This window comes from Amblyomma americanum, chromosome 7 (genome assembly GCF_052857255.1).
Source record: "Amblyomma americanum isolate KBUSLIRL-KWMA chromosome 7, ASM5285725v1, whole genome shotgun sequence".
Lineage (NCBI taxonomy): Eukaryota > Metazoa > Arthropoda > Arachnida > Ixodida > Ixodidae > Amblyomma > Amblyomma americanum.
The window spans coordinates 85,475,293-85,503,089 of NC_135503.1; the positions used below are offsets into that span (position 1 = coordinate 85,475,293).

The 27,797-nt window shown below is 45.5% G+C and overlaps 1 protein-coding gene across 1 annotated transcript; it reads right to left on the minus strand.

Moving 5' to 3' along the window:
• Nucleotides 1-2,506: 2,506 nt before the first annotated feature.
• LOC144097890 (tear acid lipase-like protein) lies at nucleotides 2,507-26,606 on the minus strand. The gene is made up of 9 exons (XM_077630496.1): nucleotides 26,496-26,606; nucleotides 22,523-22,748; nucleotides 17,558-17,672; nucleotides 12,016-12,166; nucleotides 11,414-11,506; nucleotides 8,301-8,441; nucleotides 5,590-5,661; nucleotides 3,938-4,006; nucleotides 2,507-2,761 (listed from the first exon to the last, which is right to left on the minus strand). The coding sequence occupies exons 1-9, from the start codon at nucleotides 26,604-26,606 to the stop codon at nucleotides 2,507-2,509; spliced, it is 1,233 nt and encodes a 410-aa protein (XP_077486622.1).
• Nucleotides 26,607-27,797: the final 1,191 nt, after the last annotated feature.

The window sequence follows — 27,797 nt, forward strand, 5'->3', positions numbered from 1 at the left end:
CAGTTGTCAACCCAGGGCGCTAGTGGGCTGGCTCGTGGTAGAATTTAGCAGCCAGCTCTTTCGCGTGCATGGAGGAAGGAAAAAACTCTGGAGAGGTGGTTAAGTCGCATTGTTTGAAGCCATATCCCCCTACCTGGCCGCCGTCTCAGTGCGCTTCCGCATGCGCGGCAGGCATTGCAGCAGATGCCTCCGCTGCGCCTAGTGTTATCTTCGTTACGCCGTCGGCCAAAGACTCACAATAGTGGTTGCGAAAGCGCATGACTTCCGGCAAATTTTTTTTTGGCCTGTCGCTCGGATAGCGAGGGCCTTTCCCGAGCTTTCCATCCTCCAGGTTTGCGCATCATGTCGGGTGCATCATGGTGATCAACCCTGAAGTGGGCCGAAGAACTATCATCTGGGTTGAAGAACAAAATATTGGAGCAGTGCAACGAGGTCAAGCTGTGTTGGAACAAGAAAACTCCGGCATTGCCGATTCACTCCTCAAGCTTGATGAATTTGTGAAGAATTTCAAGCATTGAGGTAGTGCCAACAAGAAAAAAGAATTGTGCTAGTGAACATGTCATTTAGACTTTTATTGAAGCACACTTGGCTGAACTTGCGTGCAGGACAGTGCCAGCATTAACAAAATGTTTTGTCTCTGTTTTTTGGGGAACACCTTTCTTCTGTTTTTTTTTTCTTTTCTTGCTAGCTACACCTGGCTGAACCTGATCTCATTAGCAACAAACTCTTCTGGGGGACTCCTTTATTCCGTTCGTGTTGCTCCCGGGTTGCTCCACAATATTGTTCTGGTACAAAAGTGCTCCAAAATAAATATTTTCTGCTCAAAAATTGCTTCATAATTTGAAATGGCTAGGCCACCACTGCTTTCAATGCTCAATTGAAAACCTGCTTTTTAGAGATCACTTTTTAGGGCATAAAGACAAGGTCGATTAACTATTCAAGAATTTATTAGTGGATCATTGTCCTCGCGTTACTATCGGCCTGTCCTCGATATTCTTACCGGTCGCTAAACCGGCCCTCTAACCAAAAAGTTTGAATCTTAAGCACTGCAGATCTTAAGTACTGCAGAAACGGATTTAATGCCCTTAGGCGGTATAACAACAGACTTTCTTTCTTAGCGTAGTGGCGCATCCATTCTCTCGAAACTACATTGGTCTATTTCATCTCCATCCTGTAGATTATCTTATTCCCAGACACCCTTACCATCGATCCCAGACTGTATTCTACCTTCTTGTTTCGGTGTAGTCGTACAAGCAACAGCAGACATCAAGGCTTTCTACTTTAAAATTAATATGCATACATTCCGGTTTGCATCAGAATAGTGTATCAAAGTTGAGTGAGTTTAGTATAGGGTGTTGCATATTTAGAGTGATCGCATGTGGTTCTACTTTGTTCTTGCCGGCTTATCTTTATTTGTATTCTTACGAAGAAGATGACAATGAAGCGGGCACTGTCGAGGCACGGAGCGCTTGCGCTACGCCCGCAGACATTAAGATCATATTTCACCTGTCATCATGTCTTCCTGTTCCTTGGCTTGCCACCCCGTATCATTTGGTGTGAGGTACGGGATAACATCAGCCTAGTCCCTGGAGCATCTACATCGTCCGCTCGCCTTGGTCATCGGCCGAGGGCAGCCCGGCTCTGCCGCAAGGCCCAACTCTAACACGACTTGACCGGAACTGACAAGCCTCTTTCTCCCCGCCCTGTGTCCAGCCTCGAGCACAAGACATGCCGACCAGGAGTAAACGCACTATGACCCAGTGCTTATTGAGCCGATGACGACAAAAACCAAGACGCCCCCCCCCCCCCCCCCTTCCGCTTCCCCCAAGCTGTCCGACGCGTTCATAACCCTTGGCATTCGGCTCTGGGTGGCCGCCTGCAGGACCTAAAGCCCCGAGGGCAATCGTTCATCAGATCATCTCATTCATCGTGATTGGAAGCCTTTCATCTTTTGTCCTTTCGGACCATTGTCACGGGTACCTCATCCTTCAGAATTAAAGTAATCTATCGGGACGATGGCACGGTGGCCTCGGTAGTGTTAAGAAGTAGATGGCGAAGAAGCGAGCAGAGTTGAGGAACGGAGCGCTCGCGCAAGGCCCGCAGCCATTAAAATCATATTTCATCTGTCATCATGTGCTGTTCCTTGGCTTGCTATCCTGTATCAGTATCGTTCATATTTTGTCTTTTTTTAAGTCCGTGTTCACAATTCAAGCTTGCCTTTATACTCGCATGCTGCCATCAGATGCACGAAAAGAAAGGAGTTTCGCGAATCTCCTCCAAAGCGAGGGAACTGCGGTTACCACTGCGCCTGGTTCACAAGAGAAGCATGGCATTATTTTTTTCAGCGATTTCTACTGAATCGCGTACTTTGTGTTCATAACAATCAGGCTGCCAGATTGGAAAAGTTTCTAAATACTAGACTGGCCTTTATATGTTAAAAGAGACGTGGCAAAGAAATTTAACGAGAATGGGGTCATCGATTATTGCGCCGTTAGTCAAGTTCTATTTATGGTCCTGTGCTGACGTGTTTACGAATGACATCTAGGGCAACTTTGTGCAGAAATTCCGTCGCATTGTATCCTACAGCGAAGTCCAAATGGCGCATGGTTTTATCCGGAACAACATGGTGCAGCAGAGCCGCATGTTGCATTCTGGAGACAAGGAAGGCGACATCCCGAGGAGCAGCTATGTTGTCCCCTTCTGAGGAGAAGAAAGCGAAGGAAGATGTGATGCGTTCCACTGGGTAGGCCGGTGGCGTTTCCTGCGAGAGGTTGTAGAGAACACTTTGCGAGAGAAAAAAAACTGGGAGACTGAAACGCCTAGCTGCAGGAAAGAGGCGCAAGGTCGAAGCTTCTCTGCCGGCTTATTACAACGTCTATTCGCTTTGCGAATGGGAAATTCGTCCTTGCAGTGTTTTAAGCTGCATGACGAGCTATTATTATTCGAATACAGCGGCCATCTCCTTAGGTAGCCCGGATGAAAGAAAACAGTTTCTTTCCGATTGCTCCAAGATACCTCGGACTGGCTACAAAACAGCACAAGCTCCACTGACTCCACAGGCAACGAACTAGATTCGACGGTAATCCCGTGTTAGCTTAAAGGTACTTATAACGCCCTTGCTTTGGTGACTGGAGCATCATAGGCCGAACACACGCCTCCATTTTCTGCAAGGTTCAGTGCTCGTGTAAGTAGGGGCACTTCATTTTTCAGTATGACCTCAAAGGGCGCCTAACCATCCGCTAGTCGCATCCGCTGGTCGAGAATTTTGCTCGCCTTCGGTGGCACGAGTTACCGATCCAGAAACACGCTCGTATACATTTTTAATGACCTAAACAGCTTCAGCAATGCAGCCTTATCGCAGAGCTGTTCTCAACAGCCCCACTTTTTAAGATGGCTTTTCTCCCACGCTGAGGCAACTAGCATTTTCAGTGAAGAATCCTCTTTCTCTCACCGCCAGAGTTCAAAAAGCTGTACCGGAGTTGTGGGGTATTCACACCGTATGAGGGAAGCAACGTGTATGCCCGTACCTCTCACATGGACGTGGCAGATGACGTTAACACTTCGTCAATCCCACTTTACAGCTCTCTAGTGCGTGGAAACCAATCAGCAATACAATTTTAAATACCTCTCTGCAATGATCCTGGGGACGAAGGATGGGCAAAACTGGAATAAAGAGTTCGTATCTTATTATTTGAGTGATACATCAGTAAGCTTGGTAAGGTTTTAAGTCCGGCGGCGCACAAAACAAGGGACAGGCCATATATGGCGCTCGGTGCACTCTGCAACAACAGAGCGCAAGGCTACAAATGTCTTGTTAGGCATAGGCAGCGCGTTTGGTGCCGTGTTCGTCTTCTGAAGTGGCCTCGTAACGATGCTGTTGCTGAAAAATCATCTTTATTACTCTGGAAAACAATTTATAGACCGTTAAAAGATTTACCTGGGAGTAGCGTAAACGGTTTTCCTCTCGACCGTAGTCATACATGAGAAAGTCTTTGGAGTTGTATATCTGAAAGGACATTCATGCTGTTGGTATGCAGTGCAGGCAATACTGAAATATAAATGCAACTGCTTGAAAACTATCAAGAATAATGAGGCTCCGGCGGTGTTCACATTTATACTCCCAAATGTGCAAACACCCCGTTCCTCGTTGATTACCTCGCTAAGAAATTTATTCAGCACCACTAGAGGAACAATAAATTTGTTGGCCGCTAGCTGCTGATAGAAAAGCACCGATTCTTTACGCCAGTCACAACTTCGCTCACTGGTCAAAAACTATCTGTAGCTCCCGAAGTCCCTTTCTGAACCCGAAATACTGGTACATGCTGGCTCCAATATCCTCTACTGATGATGACATATACAATTGTTTGGTCTATGCATTATGCCTGCTTCCCGAAAAGGTTTCACGACGCTTTTTTTATTGCCACATCACTCCCGGGTCCAGCACTCATCCTCCGGCTCTCCGCTTGGTTTGTGGATATAGAAACATTTCACATTGCATCTGTGTAAAGTATGATGTCTGGCCGATATGAACCAAAAACGAGCTGGAATTCAGAAAAAGTCAGAAGCGCCTGCGATGAGCTTCGAGCAGCTTTTAAGAGGTATCTGTAGCTGATGAACAGGCGTAAAAACTTGGCTTGTCTTGTTTTAATCATTTTAAGGTACTGGTGTAGTTTTTTGTTAGTTTGAGAAATTTGCGGTGGCAATATTTCTATGCCATATGTAATATTAGCTGTAACTTATTCTTTTATTTTTTCGTAGTGCTCGTCTTCCACTTTTATTTCTCTTTCCAGCTGCCTTTGAAAGTGAATTACGGTATTTGGTTGGTTTATGGGGGTTTAACGTCCCAAAGCGACTCAGGCTATGAGGGACGCCGTAGTGAAGGGCTCCGGAAATTTCGACCACCTGGGGTTCTTTAACGTGCACTGACATCGCACAGTACACGGGCCTCTAGAATTTCGCCTCCATCGAAATTCGACCGCCGCGGCCGGGATCGAACCCGCGTCTTTCGGGCCGGCAGCCGAGCGCCGTAACCACTCAGCCACCGCGGCGGCTGAATTACGGTAATTAGTATCAAGTGCGATACAGTTACGTTAGTCCACCTACGTATCCGTGGTGTTTATTTTCGCCTTTACGCCTCGATGTTTTTAGCAACCTGTGTCCTGCACTCACATAAAAGCGGAATAGATGCTCGCATTACAACAGGTGCCGCCGGGAGGGAACTGTTTTTGTGCATAACCAACATATAGCACTATCGGGCAATTTTCTGGCAACATGATGCGATGAGCCACAATGAGTAATGTGCTCATTGCATCCCCATTGAGTCTGGGCGATGAATTCCATAGCCACTCATTTTCTGGCTTATCCTCCTACCAAGTGCAACGCAAGTGGTGCACGGAAAGCTCTATGTGGTTTATGGCATTAGGGTTACAGCACTTGTAACAGTGATATCTACAGTAAAATAAATTGATATCCATCGCCTCATGCCCTTCTTTCTCAGCATGCTTTCCTTTCAAATGATGAGCCGTAAGAGTATTTAGCGCATGCATTTTCAGGCAAACAACAATTTAGCGAGCAGAAGCCAGTACCTACCTGGTAAAAATGGCGGAAGTTTTGAATGGTTGTGCCGATAGGATAGTGGCCTCCGTACATTGGCAATCGTGTCTGAAAGTACGAGTCCATCATCAGCCATGATACTTGCAATTGCACTGCTATTATTCATTTTTAACGAAATTTCAATAAATAAACTATAAGTTAGCATTTCTCATGTCAAACGGATACGCAGCACATACTATTTCAAATAATATTAGCTCTATTCCCATATATTCGAGAAACGAGTCACCAACCAACCTTTACCAGCGCGCCGGCTTCCACTCAGCCGCTTAGCCGTTCTGTGCGGTCCTTTTGGGTGAGCAGGATGGGGTGACGTCACAAGGTCTCGTGACCTTGCAGCCCACCTGTGCCCCCTAGGTTGCTTCTCTGGTGGTTATAGTGGGCGAGCACTAGAGACATCCCTCGCCGGTTTCAGGCGATGTTCGTACGGTGCCTCTGCGACCTTGAACAGCGGAGTGACTGGGTGCCATCCGTCTGAATGTTCGGTGTGCCACCCAGGTCACGGGGCCCTGTGACGTCATCACAACCTGCCCACCGGATGGCGAGCAAACTGTCCACGCGTGGAAAACGGCAGTTCAATTGCTGAATCGTCGTGAGAGGTTCCGCGGGAAGAGCAACCTGGGTCTCACAAGCCCCACCAGTGGCAGCACCTGCTATCGCAGGGCAGTGGCGCATCCCATAAACGCTGCACCACTGTTCCAGAGATCTATAAACTCCCCAGGACTTCCAGGGAGGCAAGCTCCCAAACTGCTAGGGGTTTATAAAAGTAATGTACAGAATGAGCAATCTGAGAAAGAAAACGAATTATTGCGCACCGAATTCGCATCTGGCCTGATCACGATAAATTGTCATTTTTTGTTTCGGCATTACATTTAGTGCCTCGTGTTCCATGAGGATTTCTTCTTTCGCTCGTGATAAACCTCATTTTCAACGCATTGTTCGTAGACTGCGATATTTGCGTGAGAGGCTTTCTGGGACATCTCAGCCAGTCGCCAGCAGTGTTAGAAATGATGAACTAAACAAAAATAACTGCAAATAAACGAAAGCATATAGATGCGACGACATTATTGCAGTGGCATGCTTAAGCCAAAAGTACCTTCCTGCGCTGTATACATTCACGTTACACCACTGTTGTGATCAAAGGTGCTGGGGAACATACATAATACGTCTTCGAAAAATTCTCTTCGCCAGTTTTAAGTGGTTTCTCCTACGCATTTATTCAGTGCAATATAGGGGCATGCTGCACACAGCAAAAATGTCAATGTCTAAATGTATTTTAATATATGTTTAACTCATTTTTAAGCGCATTCTGGCTAAATCCCGTCCCCAATGCCTAGCGCCTCATACTTGGCTTGCCGTGATAAGTAAAGTGGCGCGTAGTGTGCGCCCTTTAACTGCGAAATGCCGTGAGCACGGGCCCTGCTGTAGCAACTCATGGCAAAATCACCGGTGTACAATACGAGTTTGTTCTTGTACTGCACCCGAGTCTATCGTTATACACACTGTAAATAGTTACGTTTCCTGCCCTTCCCATCTCTCCACCGCTCTCTGCGTCCCCTCAACTGTTGCCCTCTCCCCGGCCTGACAATGTTTACGCGTCAGCGTTGAGCGGAGCAGTTACGGTGCGGCCGGCTCCTTTCCACTTCTTTCTACCCACAAATAATAAACATCACCACCACTGCAACCTTGAAATGCAACTTCCTGGTAAAAGAAAAAGAAAAAAAAATAATAGGTGTTTCAGCGGCTTCCTTTCGGCAGGTGCATTTCTTATTTATTTTTGATTTTGCTATTCTGCTGCGAAAGTATTCCTGGTCCCATTAGGAGGTGTGAGTGTGTGTATGTGCAAGTGCATGCCTGTGCGTGCGTGCGCGCGCGATCGTGTATGTGCGTGTGTACTCACAGATGGTACGGAAAATCCCCGCGATGCCAAGAAAAAAAGGACAACGTCATTACGTCGTAGGAAGCCGTACGACGCTCACTGCTAGCCGAGCACTGCCACTTCTGACCATCCCATACATGTCGTTCGGCTATATATACTCGCCAATGATTGACCTCCATGCAGCGTCCATTTTGCAGATATTCATAACAAAATTGTTACGCAACCGTTTGTTGTACAGCGTTTCGGTTGTTGTCGTACTATTTCTGGTTGCATATAGCTTACACGAGCTAGTAAAGTTGGAGGCTAGCTTGCTAGAGGAATTCTAACCGACGACATATGCACTTCCAATTCTATGCCTTCCCTGCAATTCGTATCAAAATTGTGATGCAACCGTTCCGTCGTACACCGTTCCTGGTGATGTCATACGCGCGTGTGCGTATCCGGGCGTCGACGTCATGCGTCGGCGTCTCGCGTCCACAGTAGGCAAACCCGGCTAACCTTGTCGCCATGCAGCAAGTGGGTCTGAACGTAGCGGTCTCATGAAGAACCAATACGCATACACAAACTCGTAGAACATAAATTTAATGCATGTACGACCATTATGAGTAAACAGTGTACCCAAACACACTAATGCTTTCGCATTACCACACGTAAGCAGTCCTAAGTGTCTCAGCCGATCTTTTTTACCGTTTTTTATGTTGCACTTCTTTATAAACAGGATTCAACATTAGCTCTACATTTCTTTTTCTTTCGCACGACACTTTTCAGGCTGACAAACACAATTTCCATTAATGTTTCATGCTGCGCTTACCTCGTTCAGCTGGTGAGGACTGCTCAGTAGACACGAAGTGATGGCCGCACTGCATATCAGTCCCCCGAGAACCCCACATAGCCGTTTCACAAGAGGATGCACATTAATGAAAGCTCCCTTGTTCAGAGGGTCAATCATCAGCTGTGCAAAAAAAAAGAAGGTACAGAAGCGTAGCGATAGCAGAAACTCGGCTATTGTGATTCGTCACAAAGCACATGTGTTCTAAATTAATGCAATTTTCCCAGTCGGATTTCTCGGTATAAAAACACAACTTTCCTAATTACTTACTTACGCTTAACTTCCTTGATTAATTCGTCCACCTTGAACCAAAGTCAGGAATAAAGTAAACTTCTACACACAAAATGTAGGATATCGTTGATATCGCCACAAGAAGTCTCTAAAGCTGAGCCCACCAATTGTTGTCTCTTTTTATCTGCGTTTTACATTCATCTTCAATATTACCTTACGTTCCGGTCACTTCAGTAAAGCTCAGCTTTCCAAGTCTTCTGTAGTTATAAACATATTAAAGTAGCTCCTGCCTCACTTATGACGTCCTATTCCTTGTCATCATTTCTTCTCGGTGTGGGCGCGTGCGTATGGGTATGCGTGTTTCAAAAATCGAATTCAACAACGTAAGTGTATAATTCAATACTTTGTGCAGAAAACCGGCTTGAAATAACTAAAGTTTAAAGACCCCAGGTAGTCGACATTATTCCGGAGCCCTCCACTAGGGCACCCCTTTCTTCATTTCTTCTTTCAATCCCTGCTTTAGCCCTTCCCTTACGGCGCAGTTCAGGTGTCCGCCGTTATGTGAGATAGATACTGAGCTGTTTCCTTTCCCCAAAAACCAATTTTCATTTTCAAATACTCAAAGGTCACGCTGTTGAACACATTTGGAGTAAGCTATAGGCAACGTAGGTATCCCCCGAAGTAGAAGAAAACCGCCGCCGCCGCAGCTGTATTCGTAGAGCAACGTACACAAGATTCGGACGACGTGAATTCGGAGTCAACCGGTGGCTAGTGTTTCCATCCATCCATCCATCCGTCTATCCGTCCGTCCATCCATCCGTCTATCCGTCCGTCCATCCGTCCGTCTGTCCGTTCCTCCATCCATCCATCCATCCATCCATCCATCCATCCGTATCCGTCCGTCCGTCCATCCATCCATCCATCCGTACATCCATCCGTCCATCCATCCATCCGTACATCCGTCCGTCCGTCCGTCCGTGCGTCCGTCCGTGCGTCCGTCCGTCCGTCCGTCCGTGCGTCCGTCCGTCCGTCCGTCCGTCCGTCCATCCATCCATCCATCCATCCGTCCGTCCGTGCGTCTGTCCGTCCGTCCGTCCGTCCGTCCGTCCATCCATCCATCCATCCATCCATCCATCCATCCATCCATCCATCCATCCATCCATCCATCCATCCATCCATCCATCCATCCCAGCTGCATAGGGGAGGCCCCTAATTTAGAACTCGCCGGCGCACTCGAACGTAGCGCCGGGGCCCACTATTTCCTTGGGGCCCCGAAGCCTCGGGGTCGCCTATTCTAAAGCTGCCTATTAACTGTTTCACTGCATGGTAAATACTTCAAATGTGCCCTGGGGAAGAGATGAAGATGGCAATGGAATAAGAGAAGGAGAAAAACGATCGTAATTGATGTCTTCCGGATTTTTTTTTTTTTTAGCCGGGGTTCTGAGGTTCGAGTCAGACCGCGGCGGCCGCGTTTCGACGGACGCGAAACGCAAAAGGCGCCCGTGTTCTGTGCGATATCAGTGCACATTACAGGCCCCCGGTGGTTGAAATTATACCTAATCCCTCCACTACGCCACTTCATTCTTCCTTGGGGTGCAGTTAATGTGTAGTTATAGTGTACACAGGGGAGTGAGACAGGTATCGTGCTATTTCCTTTTTGACAAAAACCACTAGCCGCTAAAAGGAATAATTTTAAGCACGTGGAGATTTTTGTGATTTTGCGCTTCGCCTCCATGGACGAGAGTCCGCTGCGGGTAGAAGTATATGACATCGAACGCCTCTAATTCTAGCCAGTAATGCGGTGGCCTAAAATTTTAAATACTTTTTATTTATTCATAAGAATTAACAAATTGTCTTTGAAATACTACTACCAAGGCCATTCTTTCCGCCATTCTCTATAACTCACATGCACAGACCGCGCCGTCGTTCATTTCACGGCTTTCTAAATAAAAGTGTTTTACGGATCGAAAAAATTAAAACGTGAAACAAGCGTGCCATGACTATTACCTGATTCGCATAGCATAGGAAAGACGGGCAAGCTGATATTGAGCATGACATCCTTTTCCACTGCAAGGAGCTAAATCCTTGATTTCTGAAACATATTCAATTTCTTGAATATTATAGTTAACTAGCAGCAGACGGCCGCTTCGTGGTTTCCAAGAAGGAAGCCACAGTTATCATACTAAAATTTCCTCTTGCGCCCCTAATGCACACACACTCTAGACTTTCCCAACTCGTGTCTCGCAATATTGCTCGCAGGACTGATGTTTGCACTTAACTCTACCAAACACTTCCTGGGCGTCACATTCCTGTTCGCTGATTCGCTCTGCGCTCCGACCACTGGTGTGGTGGTGGTTACCGCCAGATGCAAAACGCAGCTCAATGAACAGTGTGTCGACGCAAAAGTTGTAAAGGTATAAAAATCTATATTTCAACCGAAAAAACGTGTATACATGACATTTTCTTTCGTAGAGGATGTCATCCATTTGCTTAAACTGCAAGCTGTCACTCATACTGTGCATTACTAAGATTACTAAGCACCTATCTAAGATTAAGGAGGAGGTGCGCGGTAAGCTTACAGTATCACCGGGTATCCGCCGGTGATACAATGAGTTAAACCCAGCTTAACGCTTGGCTTTACGCTTAAACTCAACGCTTAACGATGCGTCATTTGTATAACCAAGCGAAACTATGGGAAGAATATTTTTTGCCTCCAATGCCTTAAATCCCAGTGCTTCCGAAGCTCCGAAGCTCTGCTATCATTTGTGGCAGTTTCGCTTGGGGTTTAGAAACTTTGCAATTAAGGTTGATTTCCTTCTTAACAAAACTCAGGAACAAGCAATTTTGACAAATAACGCACTTACAGTGATACCTTGAAGTATATGCAGTAACAACGGCATTGGATGTCCCATGTTGCTGAGATTAGCAACGGGACCGTAGGCCACGACGAGCTCAACCTGGAATGCAAGAGAACGTCAAAATCTTGAAGTAGTGCAAACTTCAATTATTCGTGTCTAACATGTCACACACCATGCAGCCGCCTTTAACCGAGAATGGCGACCACATATAACAATTTTTGACTAGGAAAAAATAATTTCCTGACAGAGGCCAGTGAGAACGAACTAGCATTTCTCAAAAAACAGAAAACGGATACGCTGTTTTTTTAGAAGGAAAAAGTAACTGAGCGATAATCTAGGCAGCGTGAATTGTAGCTTACTGAAGACAATATGCAACAAATCTGGAAAAACCCCACAACTTTCCCAATTCGGGTTTAAAGGTATTTTGAAATGAACAAATAGCGAGGATGTTCCTTTCCACTTTGGTAAGCATTTATACGCACTTTTAAACTGAGTTCAATTCAAACAGTGCATTCCACGTGCAAACTTATCACAGCGGGGAAGAACCAACTATGGGAAAGCCTTTGTTTCTCTTTAGGGATCAAGACAGCCAGATAAGACCCGCTCACCTTTTTATTGTACTCTGGTCGCGTGGACAACAAGGCCAAAGCAGCAGTCACTCCCTGTGACAGACAGAAGAGCGCCAGCTTGGACGCGCCTGTAGCGTTGAGGACGTGGTCAATGCCAGCAGCCGTGTCGTAGCGGCCGATCTGGTCAAAGCTGAGAGTGGTGCAGAATCATAGCCACTTTTAATACATCCCGCGGTTAAAACCTTCCAGAGTGTGATAGCACTTCTAAACCCCCTGAAAATTATCTGTATTTTTACTTATCGTCAGACGTAGACCCTCTGCGCAGTGCTTCCGTAACCGTACAATAAGTGCTTACTTTTGTTTTAGCGCGGCGAAAATACTTGTGCAATGGAACAATGACAATTTTCAACTCATAAGTTCCTTAATGAAGGGAGCCAATAGGGGATATCTTTTATGGTCATTTTTGATAGAGAATGCTATTTCGAAGCCTCGCTAATTTACACGTGTTAGAATATCATTTTTAAACCTTTTTTCAACTAATCCTCGAATTTAGTTACCGCGCCATGAACAGCAAGCGTTAAAATAGATTTCCAAATCATTACTTGCTCGAAAACACTTTTCTGGAGAAATTCAGTGCAAGATATTGGCTAACGTTCTGAGGTGCCTTCAGCCTGGCGCACTGAAACCCATATATAGTCTGTGCCACCCTTGCGTACAGCTCTACTAACAAAGCGATGCCTGACCACCGCAGCTAGGTTCTGCAAGAAACGTTTTCGCGAAGTATAGCCACATTGGCCTATAAGCCAGATGGGCATGAGCACTGAACCCGAAAACCGTGGGCTTGTTTATTTATTTATTATTTAGAATTTATTTTGACCGCATGGCACGTGCGTTAAGAGCGCACTACTCAGGGAAGCGGACTGCATGTTCTCTAATATGGAAATTTCAGGGTAGAAATGGCGTTCCACCCAGTTTTCAAGAGACCTGTTCTGGCTGCAAGAAACGGTTAAAACCTGATTTTACCCAACTGAATGTCTTTACTTATAAGGCGAACAATGAATAATGCGGTATGTCTAGGTACCGTCTATGCCAAAATTAATTAGTCAGCCGCGACGGCTGAAGGAGCGAGCTTGAGCCGCAACCCACTCCCTAGTTAATTACAACAAATTTGGGACAGCATCCAGGCAGTGCCGCTAAGCATAGCAGCCTATTGTACTCAAATTGAAGCCACTCGGTAACTTTTCTCCGCTTACATTACGGATGCTGTAAACATTGAGTTTCCTACTATTAACTAGAGGGAAAGCTGGCGGCGCTGCACCTGCACCACCATGGGCGCACAAATCATCATGGAGCGATGAGCTACTTGGAGCGAAACAGTAGATTTTTTCAGGAACATAGAGTGGCGTACTGAGATGTTTCATTTCGTATCCACGACGCGCTCCGCGTGCTGACGAAAACGCAACCGCACACGACGCCAATAAATGGTTTTTCTTTTCTGAAATGCTGTGCAAAAACCTTTTAAAATGTTGAAGCAGCAACGCTTTTTTCAGAAACATATTTCTTTTTAAATACGCGCCTGTTAAGCACGAAATATATGCCTTTGTGGTCTGCAGTGCTTGGCCAATAGGTGAGGAAGCCATCGCACATTTTGTGCAAAATTTGCATTTACATGCTTTTCTGCTAGTTTGTTGCGATCTATAGACCGGATATTGAATGACGGGACATTCTTGATTATCGAACAACGTTTGTTTTTTTCATTATTTTTTGGCCAAAAGTTGTAGTTCTGCATTCGGTCGCTCTCCGCCCCATGATGCTTAGAGCGCCCATGGTGGTACAGGTGGCCTCGAGGAAGCTCCATGCAAACTACCATGGGCGGGGCGCCAGCTTTCCCTCTAGTTAATAGTAAGAAATTCTACGGCTGTAAACGTCCTATTTCTGAATGTTAACACCCATGTACCACGTGATGGCAACCAAGAGAACTGGAAGCGCTGTTACAGCATTCGTGGTAATGGGTAGCAGGCACTGCCGGTGTTCTCCGGCTTCGGGGACTTAAGTCTACGCCCAAATGCTCCTTCTCCGGATAATAAAAAGCCGCCGTATAGCATGTGAGATTCGCGTTTTCATGCCTTTGGAGCACTGCGTGGCTGAGGCATGGCGCTGCGCACTGCTAAGCGCTCAGTTCGCTGCTTTCAAGCAGCACAGTGAAGCTCGCATGTGTCGCATTTTCAAATGAAAATCTGTGAGCGTTTTATTTCAGCCCACCGCCACTGTGTTTCAGGAAATAATACTCCACATTATGTGGCAGCAACCACTGCGCAGTTCGCCTATTAAGTGCGAGTTCATTCCTCGTCCCACTGCGCAAGTCACTATGAACAAAGTGACGCAATGAGAGTATAACCTGGTGTCGCTCTTGCGCATGCATGAGGTTCAAGGCGTACCACAGTCTTTATAACACGCTTCAAGATACTTCGCACTCGTCTTCCACGAAATGCTTCGCAGAGCAGACATCTGTTTCGGCAGTAGGCGGTTGTTGTGTAACACGACGGCGGATTACTATACGCATCTTTTCGAGCGATCGCCTCGTGTTCCTCTGTGGTTTCAATGGGGCGCCTTCGTCAGTCGGCTTGCCGCATCTGCCGTAGGGCCTGTTTCTTCCCAGCCTTCTCTGCGTATCCGCGGTCGTCGTCTGCTAGCGGCGTCTGTTGTAGGCGCTGTTGCTTCCCATCGTCATGTTCTACTGCACATCTTTGGGTGGTCGTCGCTTGCAAGGCCCCATCTTGTCTCGCACGACCATTGCTTCGAGTTCGCTCGAGAGCGGCGCACTGACTGGCCGTAGGCTTGGCGAGCGAACGCCGGCGCGCTAGGGATCCGACTGGTCACATGTGCGTGTGCACGGCGCGGCACTGTGATTGGTCCAGCTTCGGCGATCGCGCGGCGCAGCGACCAGCGGTGCGCTCCACGAGCGAGGGGCATTACTAGCCCGGCTACATTGCAAAATCTGGGCGAGGTGCTAACTAAAGGATGTTTATCCTTTTAATGTGCTTTTCTCCACGTTTGTAGTGTCGCAAAAATACAAAATCGGGTGCGGCTTTCAAAAATGCAAAGCACCTTTTCCGCAGTACCACCTGTTCTCTGCTGCTGCATAGAAATCCAACAAGTTTTGTGGCTCTGCAAGCATCATTTCTCGCTCTGTCCTGCATTGTTTGAGCGCGTGTTTAGTAATAATGGCCGAGTTACTTGAAAGAAGAATTGTCTTGGCATCTTGAATTGATCAACTTCCGACAGACCTCATAGTGCCGCAGCATAAGTAAACTGGGGCACCTTTGGGAAGTGCAAGCAAGACGTACATCCAGCAGGCAAGGCTGTGATAGATGAAGCTTTGCTTCTAAGTGCTCTCAATAAAATATCTTTAAAGCGGAGTAAAGAGACCATTACTTTAAAATTCAACAATATTCAATGCGTAGCAGGTGTTTTCCTCTGCTACGATTGTTGGTGGGAATCCTCGCTATATATAAATTTTGTTGTATTACTGTCAAAATTTATTTAATGGCGCCGGTCAAGAAAGCAATTCTTTATTTGCTTAGAATCTTTTCTATGATATTACTGTCAAAATCTATTTAACGGCACCAGTCAAGAAACCATTTCCGTAGTTGCCTAGAATCTTCAAAGGAAGAATGAAAGTAACTTTGGGCGCAATTTATATGGCGCGGAAATAGTCGAACTGGCACCTATTGTGTTTGGTTTGGTTTATGGGCTTGAAGGAGGCCGCAGTGAAGGGCTGCTTTAACGCGTACGGCCGTAGTGAAGGGTTCTTTAACGTGCACTGACATCGCAGAGTACACAGGTCTCCAGAATTTCCCCTAAGCAAAGGGTGCCTTTCATTTTAAGATTCAAGAGTGCTGGAAACGTTATTGTATTGAAATACATGGCTGCTTTGCTTCAGAAAGCACGTGACGATTCCAGCAATTGGAAGGACCAACAGCCATCAACAGATCTTGAAGGCAGTAGTACGAAACTGTCTCGTCACGGGCAACACGAAAAAAGCGGACAAAAGAGGTCACCTTTGCTAAGCGTATTTTTGAAGTGGGCCAATTATTGCGATGTCACTGCCGCCAGAAATCATTTAGGTACTGCCTGCATATCCTTGGAATATTTGAGAAGACTGCTGTTAAATAGACTGCTGAGGTAAAATTCTAGCCATTTTTATTAAAAGATGCGCATAGCTGTAAGACAAGTTTATTGTTATATAATTTAATAGGTCTTTAAATTCTAACAAAGCGCCGAGCGATTGACTGCCGGATTGAGCTTTCTCAATGTTTAACAAAAGTAGCCTGCTAGAAAAAAATTTACTACCGAGCTACGTATCAACTTTCGTGTATTGCTTGCAAACTGCTGTAGCGAAATGTTGTACTATATTACAATACCTTTCCACATGATCAGATTATAATAAACAAGGCACGGTGTGGCTTTCGACAGTTCTTCTCTAGTAATACGCAAATAATTGAAACCATTACTGAGTTTGCGAAAGTTTACGAAAACAACAGCCGGGTAAACATTATGCCTTTAGCCTTCTGTAAATCCTTTGACACTGTATCTCGCCATAGATAATAATAAAACCAAATGATTGGTGTGCCTTCCACTGGCCTAAAACTGGCCTAAGTCTCACTGGCCTAATTGAAAACAATATGTGTATATGCTGACCGCATGTGTTTTTAGAATTTTATTTTACTCTGAAGTGCCACAAGATTGTGCAATAGGACCACTTTTATTTCTTATTTATATCATAGCCCTTTAATGCTTTTGGCCACGAAACTCGTATGGTAGTTTTATGTAGGGTCAGCGCCGGCCGCTAGAGGCGCTGCCGTTTGATGAAGTGCATTATCCCTCCACAATATACTATGATGCTGTACTTAAAGAGTGCTCGAAAGACTGCTTGAAAGAACGCAGGAATATTTCGCGAAAGGTACCTTTACTAGCTTATATTTTCCGAATTTAGGCATAAATCCCGAATACTACGTAATTTCGCCCACTACAAAGAAATCTCGACAAAACGACTACAAGTATACGTTCATCCCTAATACTCTCACAGACTCCCTGTTTCGTGATTTGTTCTGCCTGCCGGTATATATATATATATATATATATATATATATATATATATATATATATATATATATATATATATATATATATATATTTATTTGCCACTTCCTCAGCTTTATGTTTGGGAGGTCACGTGTTCTTCCTGCTCTTCTAGCACCTCCTTATACACTGCCATATTTCCATCAATGTTTTATTAATATGCGGTGTCAGTTTTCTCAGTATGAATGCTGTTTTTTAAACGTCGGGTTTCTTGTACTGAAACGCTTTCTATTCACTTTCTCCTTCTCGCACAGCGTTTGAACCTCAGGATATGAGTCATAAATGACCAATGAAGAAAGGCTCTAAAGTATTTGTGAGAGGTGAATTATATAAAAATAAATGTTAGGTAAAATGTTAGCGTTTTGCTCCTAAATGTTAGTGCTTCTCGTCCGGCAGCCGTGGCTATTCTTCTGTGTCAAAAGGAACAAAATTGGCCCACCTCCACTGCCAGTACTTTGCGTCATTTTTCCTCAGCGTCACATGGTGTGAGTATGGTTCTGACTCCCTCGAGTTAATGGCCCAGACGTCAAAGCCATTGTCGGCAAACAGGAAACCTGCGAATATAAAGTTGAATGATTGTCATACTCTAAGCTGCGAGGTCTCGTTGTAGGAAATGTGCTTGCAAGCATGCATGCTGGCACACCATCGACACCTGCTACATATTCAAACTTAAAACATAACAGTTTTAAACTAGGATGGTCGCTCAAGTTTTGCAATAATTCGTGCGTTAAAAGCCACGTCCTTAGATAACGGTAGTAATGCACAACTGCATGCACTACAATGGGAGCATTCGGTGAGCAATCGCCCCCACACACGCCATTGACTCCGGCATGCTCAAGAATTTTCTCGAGCGGTTCTACAAACAGCCCAGAATATATCCTAGAGCATATCTGCTCCTACAATAAAAAAAGAGATTGGTTAAAGCCGGTACCTTCAAAGCTGTGGCGCAGTGATAAATACAGGGGGCAACATTGCAAGGCCGTCATGTCAAGAGCGCTTAATATTGTCCTGCGATATTGTTATGTATGCAGAAGTGAGCATTGTTGAATCTTTATACACCCTTCAGGCTACAAAATACTGTCTTTCTGCACAATGGCGAGCTCAGGAGGAACATAATTCAATATCTTGCTGGTGTACGAAGCAAGAAAGCGTATAGTATTATCGTCTAGCAAAAAGAACATGATACATATGACTCTGTTCGCATAGGGACGGTAAGCGACACCGCCTGGACCTTCTTGTTTGGGAATATTTTTGTTTTCATATAGCACAGGCAAATGTGTCAACACAAAGCGATGGACATTCGTTTTTTTCTTTCCAAAAACCAAAGCTGACATTTAAAAAAAAATCATATATCCCAAGAGGGGGCAGTCGATGCTTTTCCGATTTCGCGGAATATTAAGTTTTCTATGGCTAGGAAACGCAATCCTTTGTGTAACCTCAGTGCTGTTCTATTATTATATGCCAACATCTCTCTCTGATAAACCCCATGGGGAGGTTCGCGTGACGCGGCGGTGCAGCTGGTGCAATGGCCGGCAGAGCGCAGGGACGACAGAGGAGGGTCATGTGATTCCTTCGGTGTGGCGGGAACCCGGACTGCCCTGGCGACGCTGCAATTCTTCCATTCAGCGACAAATCAAAAAACTGCTACAGCGGGTCATTTGGGCCACTACCAACGCGATACCACATTAGACGTTTTTAGCACACCGGAAACGTTTCAGCATACACATGTACAGTATACCGGAAGCCGGCTGTAAACACGCAGTGACCTCGCCTGGCCCCACCCATGCCCCAGCGCGTGCGCAGGAGGCGTCTGGTAAACCGGCATACGGCTACGCTAATAAGTCTCCGTCGCTAATACGTCAATTCAGAAAGATCAAAGGCCCATGTTTCGCTGAAAGCATTCATTGCAGCCAATGCTAGGCAGGAAAAGCAAAGGAGATGTTCCTTTCTCATCTTGAGGCGTTAATGCGCCACATACTCCGGTCAGTAAAAAGGGGTTTGTACTCCCTGTTTCCGGAAACGAAGGGAAATCGGCTTCCCGGGTTGTTCTGCCCTGAGCCCACTCCTTGACCGCCTTTGCGCTCGCTTCACTACTGGCTTTGAAATGTTGATCCTGATGATTTGCGCCTAGAAAGACGGCTAAGCACCAACGCAATATGGATGGCAACAACAGCATGAGTTGACAGGCGTACCCTTCAGCCATAGCAAATAGACAAGCAGAGGCGGCGCGGCATCAAATCTATAAGCCGGCCAGAAAACAAGTTAAAGGGGCTGTGAAGGGGGCTAGAATAAAGTTGCGGCATGCATGGTATATTGAAGCACGCCGCTTCCCAAATAGTGTCCAGCAAGGATTTTTTAAATGCGCTTTGTAGAACCTGAGTTATCTGTAGTTAAATTTGAATTTCAGCGTCTTCGAGTCTTTCTCTCTCCTCTCGTCACTTTTTGCACGCTGGAAGGTAGGCACTCCTTCGCCGGCCCCCTCTGGGAGCGGAGCTTCTCGACCCGCCGGAGCTAAGCGGCTGATTGGCCGCGGCCACGGTAGCTGCCGGACGTCTGCAAGAATCTTACCAATGGCCACCTCTCACCTTTTCTACGCAGATGTGGGGGACGGAGGAGGGTGCGAGCATGAAAAAGTCGCGGGGAAGGGCTCGCCAACTTTGACGCGTGATTGTGGTTCGTCTGCTGCGTGTAGAAGAGTATTATTTGGCTCTGGTTTTCATGGCAACACAGTGCAGTAATTAAGTGAGTTAATGTGCTCTCCTCGGAAGGTGTTTCAGAACTCCTTTAAAGCTGCCGAAAAAACGAGCTCAAGCGGCTACGTGCATATGACCTTAACAACAAGAAGAAAAGAATTTCGAAGACTTTAGCGCAGTGCGCTTAAGAGAATTCAGGGGGGCACTTTGTTCATCTGAAGTGCAGTGCGGCGAAAGCCTTTAGCGCGGTGTTGCTGCTTGTGTCACTTATGTGCGGTTCAGATGTTGATTAAGTACACAATTGTTTGTGAAGCTTAAATGCTGGAGACACTGGAGGGCGTTTGGGAGGCATCCGTCTGATTCGACGCCTTTCCGCCAACACTCGCCGGGGTCCTAGCCAAGGAGACATACATATGCGTTGGCAGGAAGCAGCGTAGTCGTTAGCGGGCTCGGCTGCGGATTGGAAGGATGGTGGTTCGAATCCCATCAGGCAAAAATTTCTTTTATTATCGAGTTGAAGAGCGTAACGGACGGACGGACTTCCGCGAGCATGAGCCATAAAAGACTTTCGCCTTAGAAATACGGGATCGACAAGCTTCGGAAACTGCAGGGATCCCTTCCACTGGAAGCGGAGGTTTGGCTCAGGCACGTCAACGAAAGTGGAAAGCAGTGTAAAGGCAGCAGCTGCACGTTGCCGCGATAAATATCTTCAAGCAGGATTTCCCGGACATTTAATTTCGCCATGCGTTCTGTGTGTAACAGAGTCTGTCCCGTTTCACAAGCTCGCGAATTTCTCCTGCGACGCTGCGAATTCTATTGGTCTGCGACTGAGCAGGGCAATCGCTTTAGCCGTAGACGACCTCCGATCGAGTTCCTTGCGGTTTGTATTCAGTCGAGTCACAGCGTGGTGTGTTCGCTCTGCAACTAAACAAAGGGGAGCGCCTAGACGGCTGCGACATGTAGTCACGTGAGAGCTGTTGCCGCGGTGCAAGCAGAACAGTTTGTTCTAATGAAAACATAGCAATCTTTGTCTTACATCTAGAAGTACGCTAGTTATAGCACCATACACATACCATGTAGCGTTTTAGTCGCCTTTAGTCATCGGTTGCCTATCCGAACACCAGGCAACCTTTCGTCTCTTTCCGGAAGAATTCACTGTGTACGTGTTTCAGATTAAAGCACTGACCGAAGTAAGCATAGGGGCGTAACCGACTACTTGAATATTTTCGCTCCAGTCGCAGCATGCGAATTGGGCCTCTGGCACAAGCGTGACCTAACCCCAGTTACTGCGCACATGTTTTCCATGTTAAAGACAATTTTTCCAGACGTTAGTTATGTAAATGGTTTTGCATTGTTCGCGACTTGTAAGATGTCATTGAGGCAGCAAAAGATTTATTTAAATTCTTATGTATATGCTAAAGAACTTAGATATTTTCTTCTATTAAATCCGGCCGCGGAATAGCTGCTCTCCCCTCAAGCAGGTTCGCCTACTATCGGAAAAATGTATTCGGTACGCGATCATCGAGCTGACTGTAAATGTTCCGGTAGAGAGAGAAACATGTCACAAGGCGTTGCCGGCTAAAGGTGAGGACGACCGTTTCATACTGGTAGATATTTAGCACAATACATTTAGCAAAACTTCCCACATTTAGCACTTGCTTTCAATAGATACTGGTGCTGCGGATCTGAACAGAGTTGTTCGTAACCATACAAGGATTCACGTGCACGGAAAACAGCCATAGCATATAACGCATTTACAAATACGGTTAAATACTCAATAACTATTACCACCACTACTACTACTGCTGCTGCTATTGTTGCTACTCCTACTACAACTCGTACTACCGCTACTACTACTACTTTTACTGGTGCTACTATATCTATTACAACTACTATTGCTGCTGCTGCTGCTACTAATACTACAACTACATCTATTACTACTACTACTACTACTACTACTACTAATAATAATAATAATAATAATAATAATAATAATAATAATATAACTACTACTACTACTATTGTGACGGCGACGACTACTACCGAGGCCCGGGAGCATTATCAGTAATTGCTCGCGATGGAAAACAAATTACGTCGCTCATCTGACATCGTTGACGACTACAAAAAAACTGCAAGCTCTGCATCTACCGCAATTCATCAAGCATGGAAGTGGGTTGCTTAAGACGACCACTTTAATATTGTCTGCCGGAATATGTGTGCTAATTTTACGCCCCAAATCAATGGAACCATGGATAAAACGAAAAGGCAGTATCGGATGCCATGATTTAACTCCAAAAAAGAGCTTTAATATTTATGGAGTTCAGCGTCCCTACCTAAGATATAAATATTTTCTGTATATTCTTTTGCGTGCAAGTTGAATCTACTGAAAAAAGAAATTTCCATTGTCTTGATGTCAGCATAGGCAAAATTCTTCCTGCAAACAAAAACAGATTGTTGTTTAGAAACTGCTATAATGCACTATCACTTAGAATGAAGAAATCATCTGTTGTGTGCTGAATCTCATTGTACTTCAGCAGACGACTATGTATGTGTCTTTGAGGGCTGTGAACGCGTTAGCAGCACACTAGTATTTTTTCTGCATGCATTCCGCTGTCTAACCTTCTCGTAAAGGCTGTCAGGTTCTTAAACAAACGCTATAAATCCTGTAATTCGTACAAAATAGCAATGCTCTTCTTTATGAAGGCGCTTACCTGGGCTCTGCGATGGATAGTTGAGGAACCACATGTCAGAGGTGGCCAGAAAGCTAGGCAGAACTAGCACGGGATAACGGCGTAGATTGTCCCCTCGCTTTCCGTGTGCGGTGGCACCGCATCTGTGGTGTCCGTGGCGAATCCTGTCCACTTCAAGCACGTAGCCGTCCTCCGTTGTCATGTAGCTGACTTCGCAAGGGTAGCCGAAGTGTCTTATCAGCTGACACTGCGCACCAGGTTGTGTAACAAAGCCCACTCAAGTAACATTCTTTCTACTGATGGTGTTAAACATGCGTCATTGCCTTAGTTAAATGGCACCAGCCGTCGTACTAAACCGTATTTAACTGGTTTTAAATGTTTCAAATCTTGCCGCGGGTGGAATGGAACATACTGTACTTAGACATTCTCTAGAATTGAACAAGCGCGGTTATATTATCCACGTATGAAGTGAATGAAAAGCTGTCATCGCGAGGGGATGAAGGAGGGGCTGCACATTTTTTGCCAGCAGTCTTAGGCTGTGGAAGTGTGCAAGGACTACAACCTTTGGCCGTAATGTTTAGAGACTGAGTCCATTAAAAAATTGCTTTTAACACTGAATTCATTGCGCAGCACACCTTCGAAACAGTCTCCCTTGCAGTCTATACACAGCTTCCAACGCTTCTTGAGGTCTTGGTAACAGTTGGAAAACGCTTCTCTTGGTAGGGCTGTCAGCTCCTTTGTCGTGGCGTCTTGAATGGCCTCCACGCTCCCCATCCAGCGACCTTTTAGGGCTCTCTTCAGACGAGGAAACAGGAAAAAATCGCATAGGGAGAGGTCAGGCGAGTATGGCGGATGGGTAAGTGCAGTATAATGCTGCGCTTGGCGAGAAATTTTGTCATGCTGAGAGCAGTGTGCAGGCGTATGTTATCGTGGAGAATGTTCCATTGTCCACATGCCCATAAGTAAGGGCGACGGCGTCGCAGTGCATCACGCATGTGTTGGAGCACGCGGATATAAAGCTCCTGATTCACCGTCTGCCCTTGTGGGACGAACTCGTGGTGTATCACAGCTCTGGCATCGAAAACAGCTATCAGCATCGTCTTTGTTTTCGTCTTCTGTCGCCGCACCTTTCTGGACGCCCCAGAGCTAGTGGACCGCCATTCGTCGCTCTGCTTTTTTGTTTGAGGATCGTATTGAAAAGTCTTCAGCAATGATGCTCTCGACGAATGCAGCATCCTTCTCTGCCTCCGAGAACAAATCAGCGCTCACTGATGCCCGCGTGTCCTTCTGGTACTGTATGAGGGAGTGCGGCACAAGCCTGGCATTCACTTTTCGTTTCCCAAAATTCTCACGCAAAATTTGTTGGCATGCTGTCTTACTAATGTAGAGAGCATCTGATAGCATGCGGACGGCAATGGTGCAGTCTTGCTGTACGACTTCCCTGATCCTAATCACGTTGTTTTCATTCCGTTAGGTTGCAGGGCGCCCTTGCCATGTGTTGTCTTCCACTGACGTCCCCGAAACGAACCTCTTGTGCCACTCGAAAAATCGAGCCCGCAATAATGTTTCATCGCTGTAAGCGTCACGAAGGAGCTCATACGTCTGAGAGGCTGTTTTGCCAAGTTCCACGCAGAGGTTTATGTTTACACGCTGTCTGAGGTGGACGTCCATCTCTCCACATTCACTCGAAGTTGAATGCGCGGACGACTAGTGACAACGAATTTTTTTTCTACGTGTACTGCCATCTGGCGGCTGCCACAACAATTAACGTAAATAGCTTAGGTTAGCACGAAAAGATGGCGCTACACATACGCAACAATTAGAGTATACAGGAACACTAGCACTAATATTTGTTTTTTTTGGAATCGTTTCTAGAGAAGGAAGTAAATCAGTTTCGAAACCTTACGGACAAATTTTATATGTTAGTACTTTTGCATAAAACAGAGGAAGAGGCTGAAAGAATTTCGGCGCAGTTGAAAGTAAATAAAACTTAAGTGCGGGGTAAAATCGAACAGGCACCGGGTTGGTAAAAAGTTCCCAGACCACAGGGTCTGCTTTTCAGCGTCATATCCTACCGCTTATGATAAGAATGAAGCTATCAACTTTTTCTTAGGTGAAATCTCCCTTCTCCTGCCCTCTCTGGAAATTTTTGGGCTTCGGGGATGTCGTAAGTGTCCGACTATAGCGTTCGAAAGCAGACCCTGTGGCCTGGGAAATTTCACCAACCCTATGCCATCGAGGGCGAAATTAGCAGACCCCCCCACTTGAATTTCTGACCCGTGTCGCTCTGCATATGGACGGCACCTGACAAAAAGCAAAGCACTCCTACCAGCGAAACTTGCCAACTGCACGAAGTGTATTGTCAGCTGCGCCCCCCCCCCCCCCACGCAGAATGGCACAGGACGGCACTTGGAGGGGTGTCTGTTACATTTCCCTCGTTGGTACGTCACTTTCCTTCTTTACATAATATATTCGAGGTTTGTACAGCTGCCTTGTTTGCGTTACGCAACGTTCATGATGAAATAAGTTCCAAGAAAGTCAAGAAGCACCTCCGACATCTTCTATCTCTAAGAATTTGCATTCTTCATTCGTGTTGCCCACACTGGGGGCATAAAAAGCCAAACTCTTCAATCTCGAGAGTTGGAGAGGCAAGCGAAAGGATACAATTCCAAAAAGTATACTTTTTAAACAATTGAGAAATTGTTTAGCAGAGCATCTATTCATCTAAGCAATAAGAGAAGTCTTTCAGTTAAATCTATATCAATCCTTAAATTCCCCCTTGAAAGAATGCATATTCTGCACCGGAAAGATCACAACTTGCCACAGTCCATAAGAATGTACAGTTTCAGAACGAGTATGAATTTGGCAAGCACGGACACCGCCTAATGGTCGCCGTAAGTCTGAAAATTCTCTTTTAGCGACACTCTGCAATTCTTCCACGTCGAAGTTATCACGAAGTTTTGAGTAACGAGCATTAGAGCAGCAGTTAATTCAAAGTGTCTAATCCAAGTTAGCGCGACCTTCTGAAATAAGATGAACTGATGCCTCGGTTCTTTACCCCCTTCAAAACACAAGACGGCAACCAAACTTGATGAAGGCAAAGCATGATATGAATATATGCGGTGTGATGTCATTGCATAAACTCGGCGGACAACTCTACTCAATTTTTCTTAATAATAAAAATCGATTTTATGGCTCCTTCTGAGTATGTTGAAATTGGATCGGCAGAGAAAGTCACATTCAATTGTGAAAAAAAATTTAATTTATTTTTCTCTCCGCTTGATTGAAACTCAAGATCGCTACACCAAAAAGTATACGCATGATCTCCGCTTTCAAGTAAATGGCAGTGTAGCCTGGACTCTGAGATCCGAGAAAGAGCAGGTGTTCACACACGTCAATTGCCTTTCCAAATTAGCAGGTGATGCCGAAATCTTTTGTTTATGTCCTTGGCTTTATCTACCTTTCGTAACCTCCATATACTTGTCGCTAAAATGCGGCAGTCTATCGCTAAACGCCTACTTTCATCTGCCTTCAGGGTCTTTTTAATTTAACTATACACTAGTCACTACTAACTACACACTACTATTAATTTGACTATACACTATTTACTATACATACATAATCGAGAAGTATAGAAAAGATTTTTGTAAATTTTCTGTGGCTACACTCCGACCGGTTTCCGTTATTTCGTGGCCGCAATTTTGGAGACAAAACAAGGCGATTTCAGTTTCATGCCCTACTAATTTTCTAACATCTCTTTAAAGACAGTTACATTTTCACTCATGAATGAGAGGAACGCTCCATTTTTCTAGGACAAGCCTGACTTTTCTTATCTAACTTAAGGACCTGTCCTTGTTGAAACCTAACAGAAATGATTTTTTTTGAAGATGCAACCTTTATCGGTTTGAAACTCTTGAACGAAACGACAAATGTAGTCATGATGGCCGCGCAGAATTTGCCTACGCCAACGATCCACTGCGAAATATTTACTTACTGGTGTCATGCGTGCTTGTAATTCCAGTTCGTTTTCAGCGAGCAGAAAGATATGCAAATTAAGGAGCGAAAATGCGACAGTCGCCGTGGAAATGCGGCAGAATCCCTCCATTCTCAAAGCAGTGCAGCAGCTACCGCCTACGTCTCGCACGTTTTCTAACACATGCTGTTCTAGTTGTCGTCGCAGGTTATTTTTGCATTTCATTTCTCCCCTTTTGGTGACCCATTTGCTTGCTACGGGCGCTGTCACTGAAGCGGGTCAGAACAGCACCGTTCCATCATTCATGCTCACGCTTAGGGTCTATTTCCTACCTCTGAAGAATAGACTTAATAAGTTGACAGCAACGAGCATATGGCTTTATCTTTTTGCTTTTTATGGTACATTATCCGTTTTTGTTCTCTTATGCGGATCATCACGTGAAGTTACCACAGGCAAGGCGGCCGGAGTGAGAGTAGACAGTTGTAAAATAGGAAAAAAACTCAAAGGTTGAGGGAGGTGATGTCCAGAATGGAGAGAAAATTTAGGATTGCAAGTATAGTTAGGAGCACTGAGCGCACAAAGGCAAAAAGTGCACGACCATAGGCTGTCTGTTTCGAACGACTTAGAACAGAGAAGTTCAGTCGTTTTTTTTTTCAGATGGTCACCTCACGCTGCATGTTTCAATTAAATAAAGGAAAGCTTCAGTTTGAAATATTACCTGGTCCGACACAACTGCTCCTATAGCTGACCGTTTGTCGTTCAGAAATTAGCTGGAAAAATTGCATCCGCTTTGAAATACACTGTGACAGTGCACTTTTTGTCGCGCCTTTCTGTGTTTAATTTCGCAGTTGAATTAGGTGTTCGCGTTAAGTTTTTTTTTAAGAGCGTTAGCTCTTACTCATCACGTTTCGAGACTTAGGGAGGTCTGCTACCACCCTGATATCAGAGCGCCATCTGTTGCAGCAACTACTCATATATTTGCACGATGGAAGAGAGAGGGAGAGAGATTGATTGGAAGATTACTACCAAAGATCGCTGCCAGAGGTTCAAAGGCGGCAGGAAAGCACTCGGCACGTGAAGGCTCCTTTCACTTTTTCCCTCTCCTCCTACCGAAATTATGCTCCCATGGGTCTTTTGTATTTGGCTATTTATTTTGTCGTGCAATGCCAGAGATGTAAGCAACGTAATGCACCTAACTGGTGATATGTGTGCCTGGAGATTAATTTTAAGAGAACTTTGAAATACCGTTTATTGCTGCATGCGTCGTTGCAGTGTCGTAGGAAATGGCCTTGCTAACGTCTTTGACAACATTGAAGTGGACTA

Excerpts from the sequence above, each read along its gene's own strand:
- LOC144097890 (XM_077630496.1), bottom strand. The coding sequence starts at position 26,606 with ATGGAGGGATTCTGCCGCATTTCCACGGCGACTGTCGCATTTTCGCTC. Across the intron at positions 17,673-22,522 it reads CTATCCATCGCAGAGCCCAG|GTTTCCTGTTTGCCGACAAT; the intron begins GTAAGCGCCTTC and ends TTATATTCGCAG. Across the intron at positions 12,167-17,557 it reads GCAAAGTACTGGCAGTGGAG|CTTTGACCAGATCGGCCGCT; the intron begins GTGGGCCAATTT and ends CACCACTCTCAG.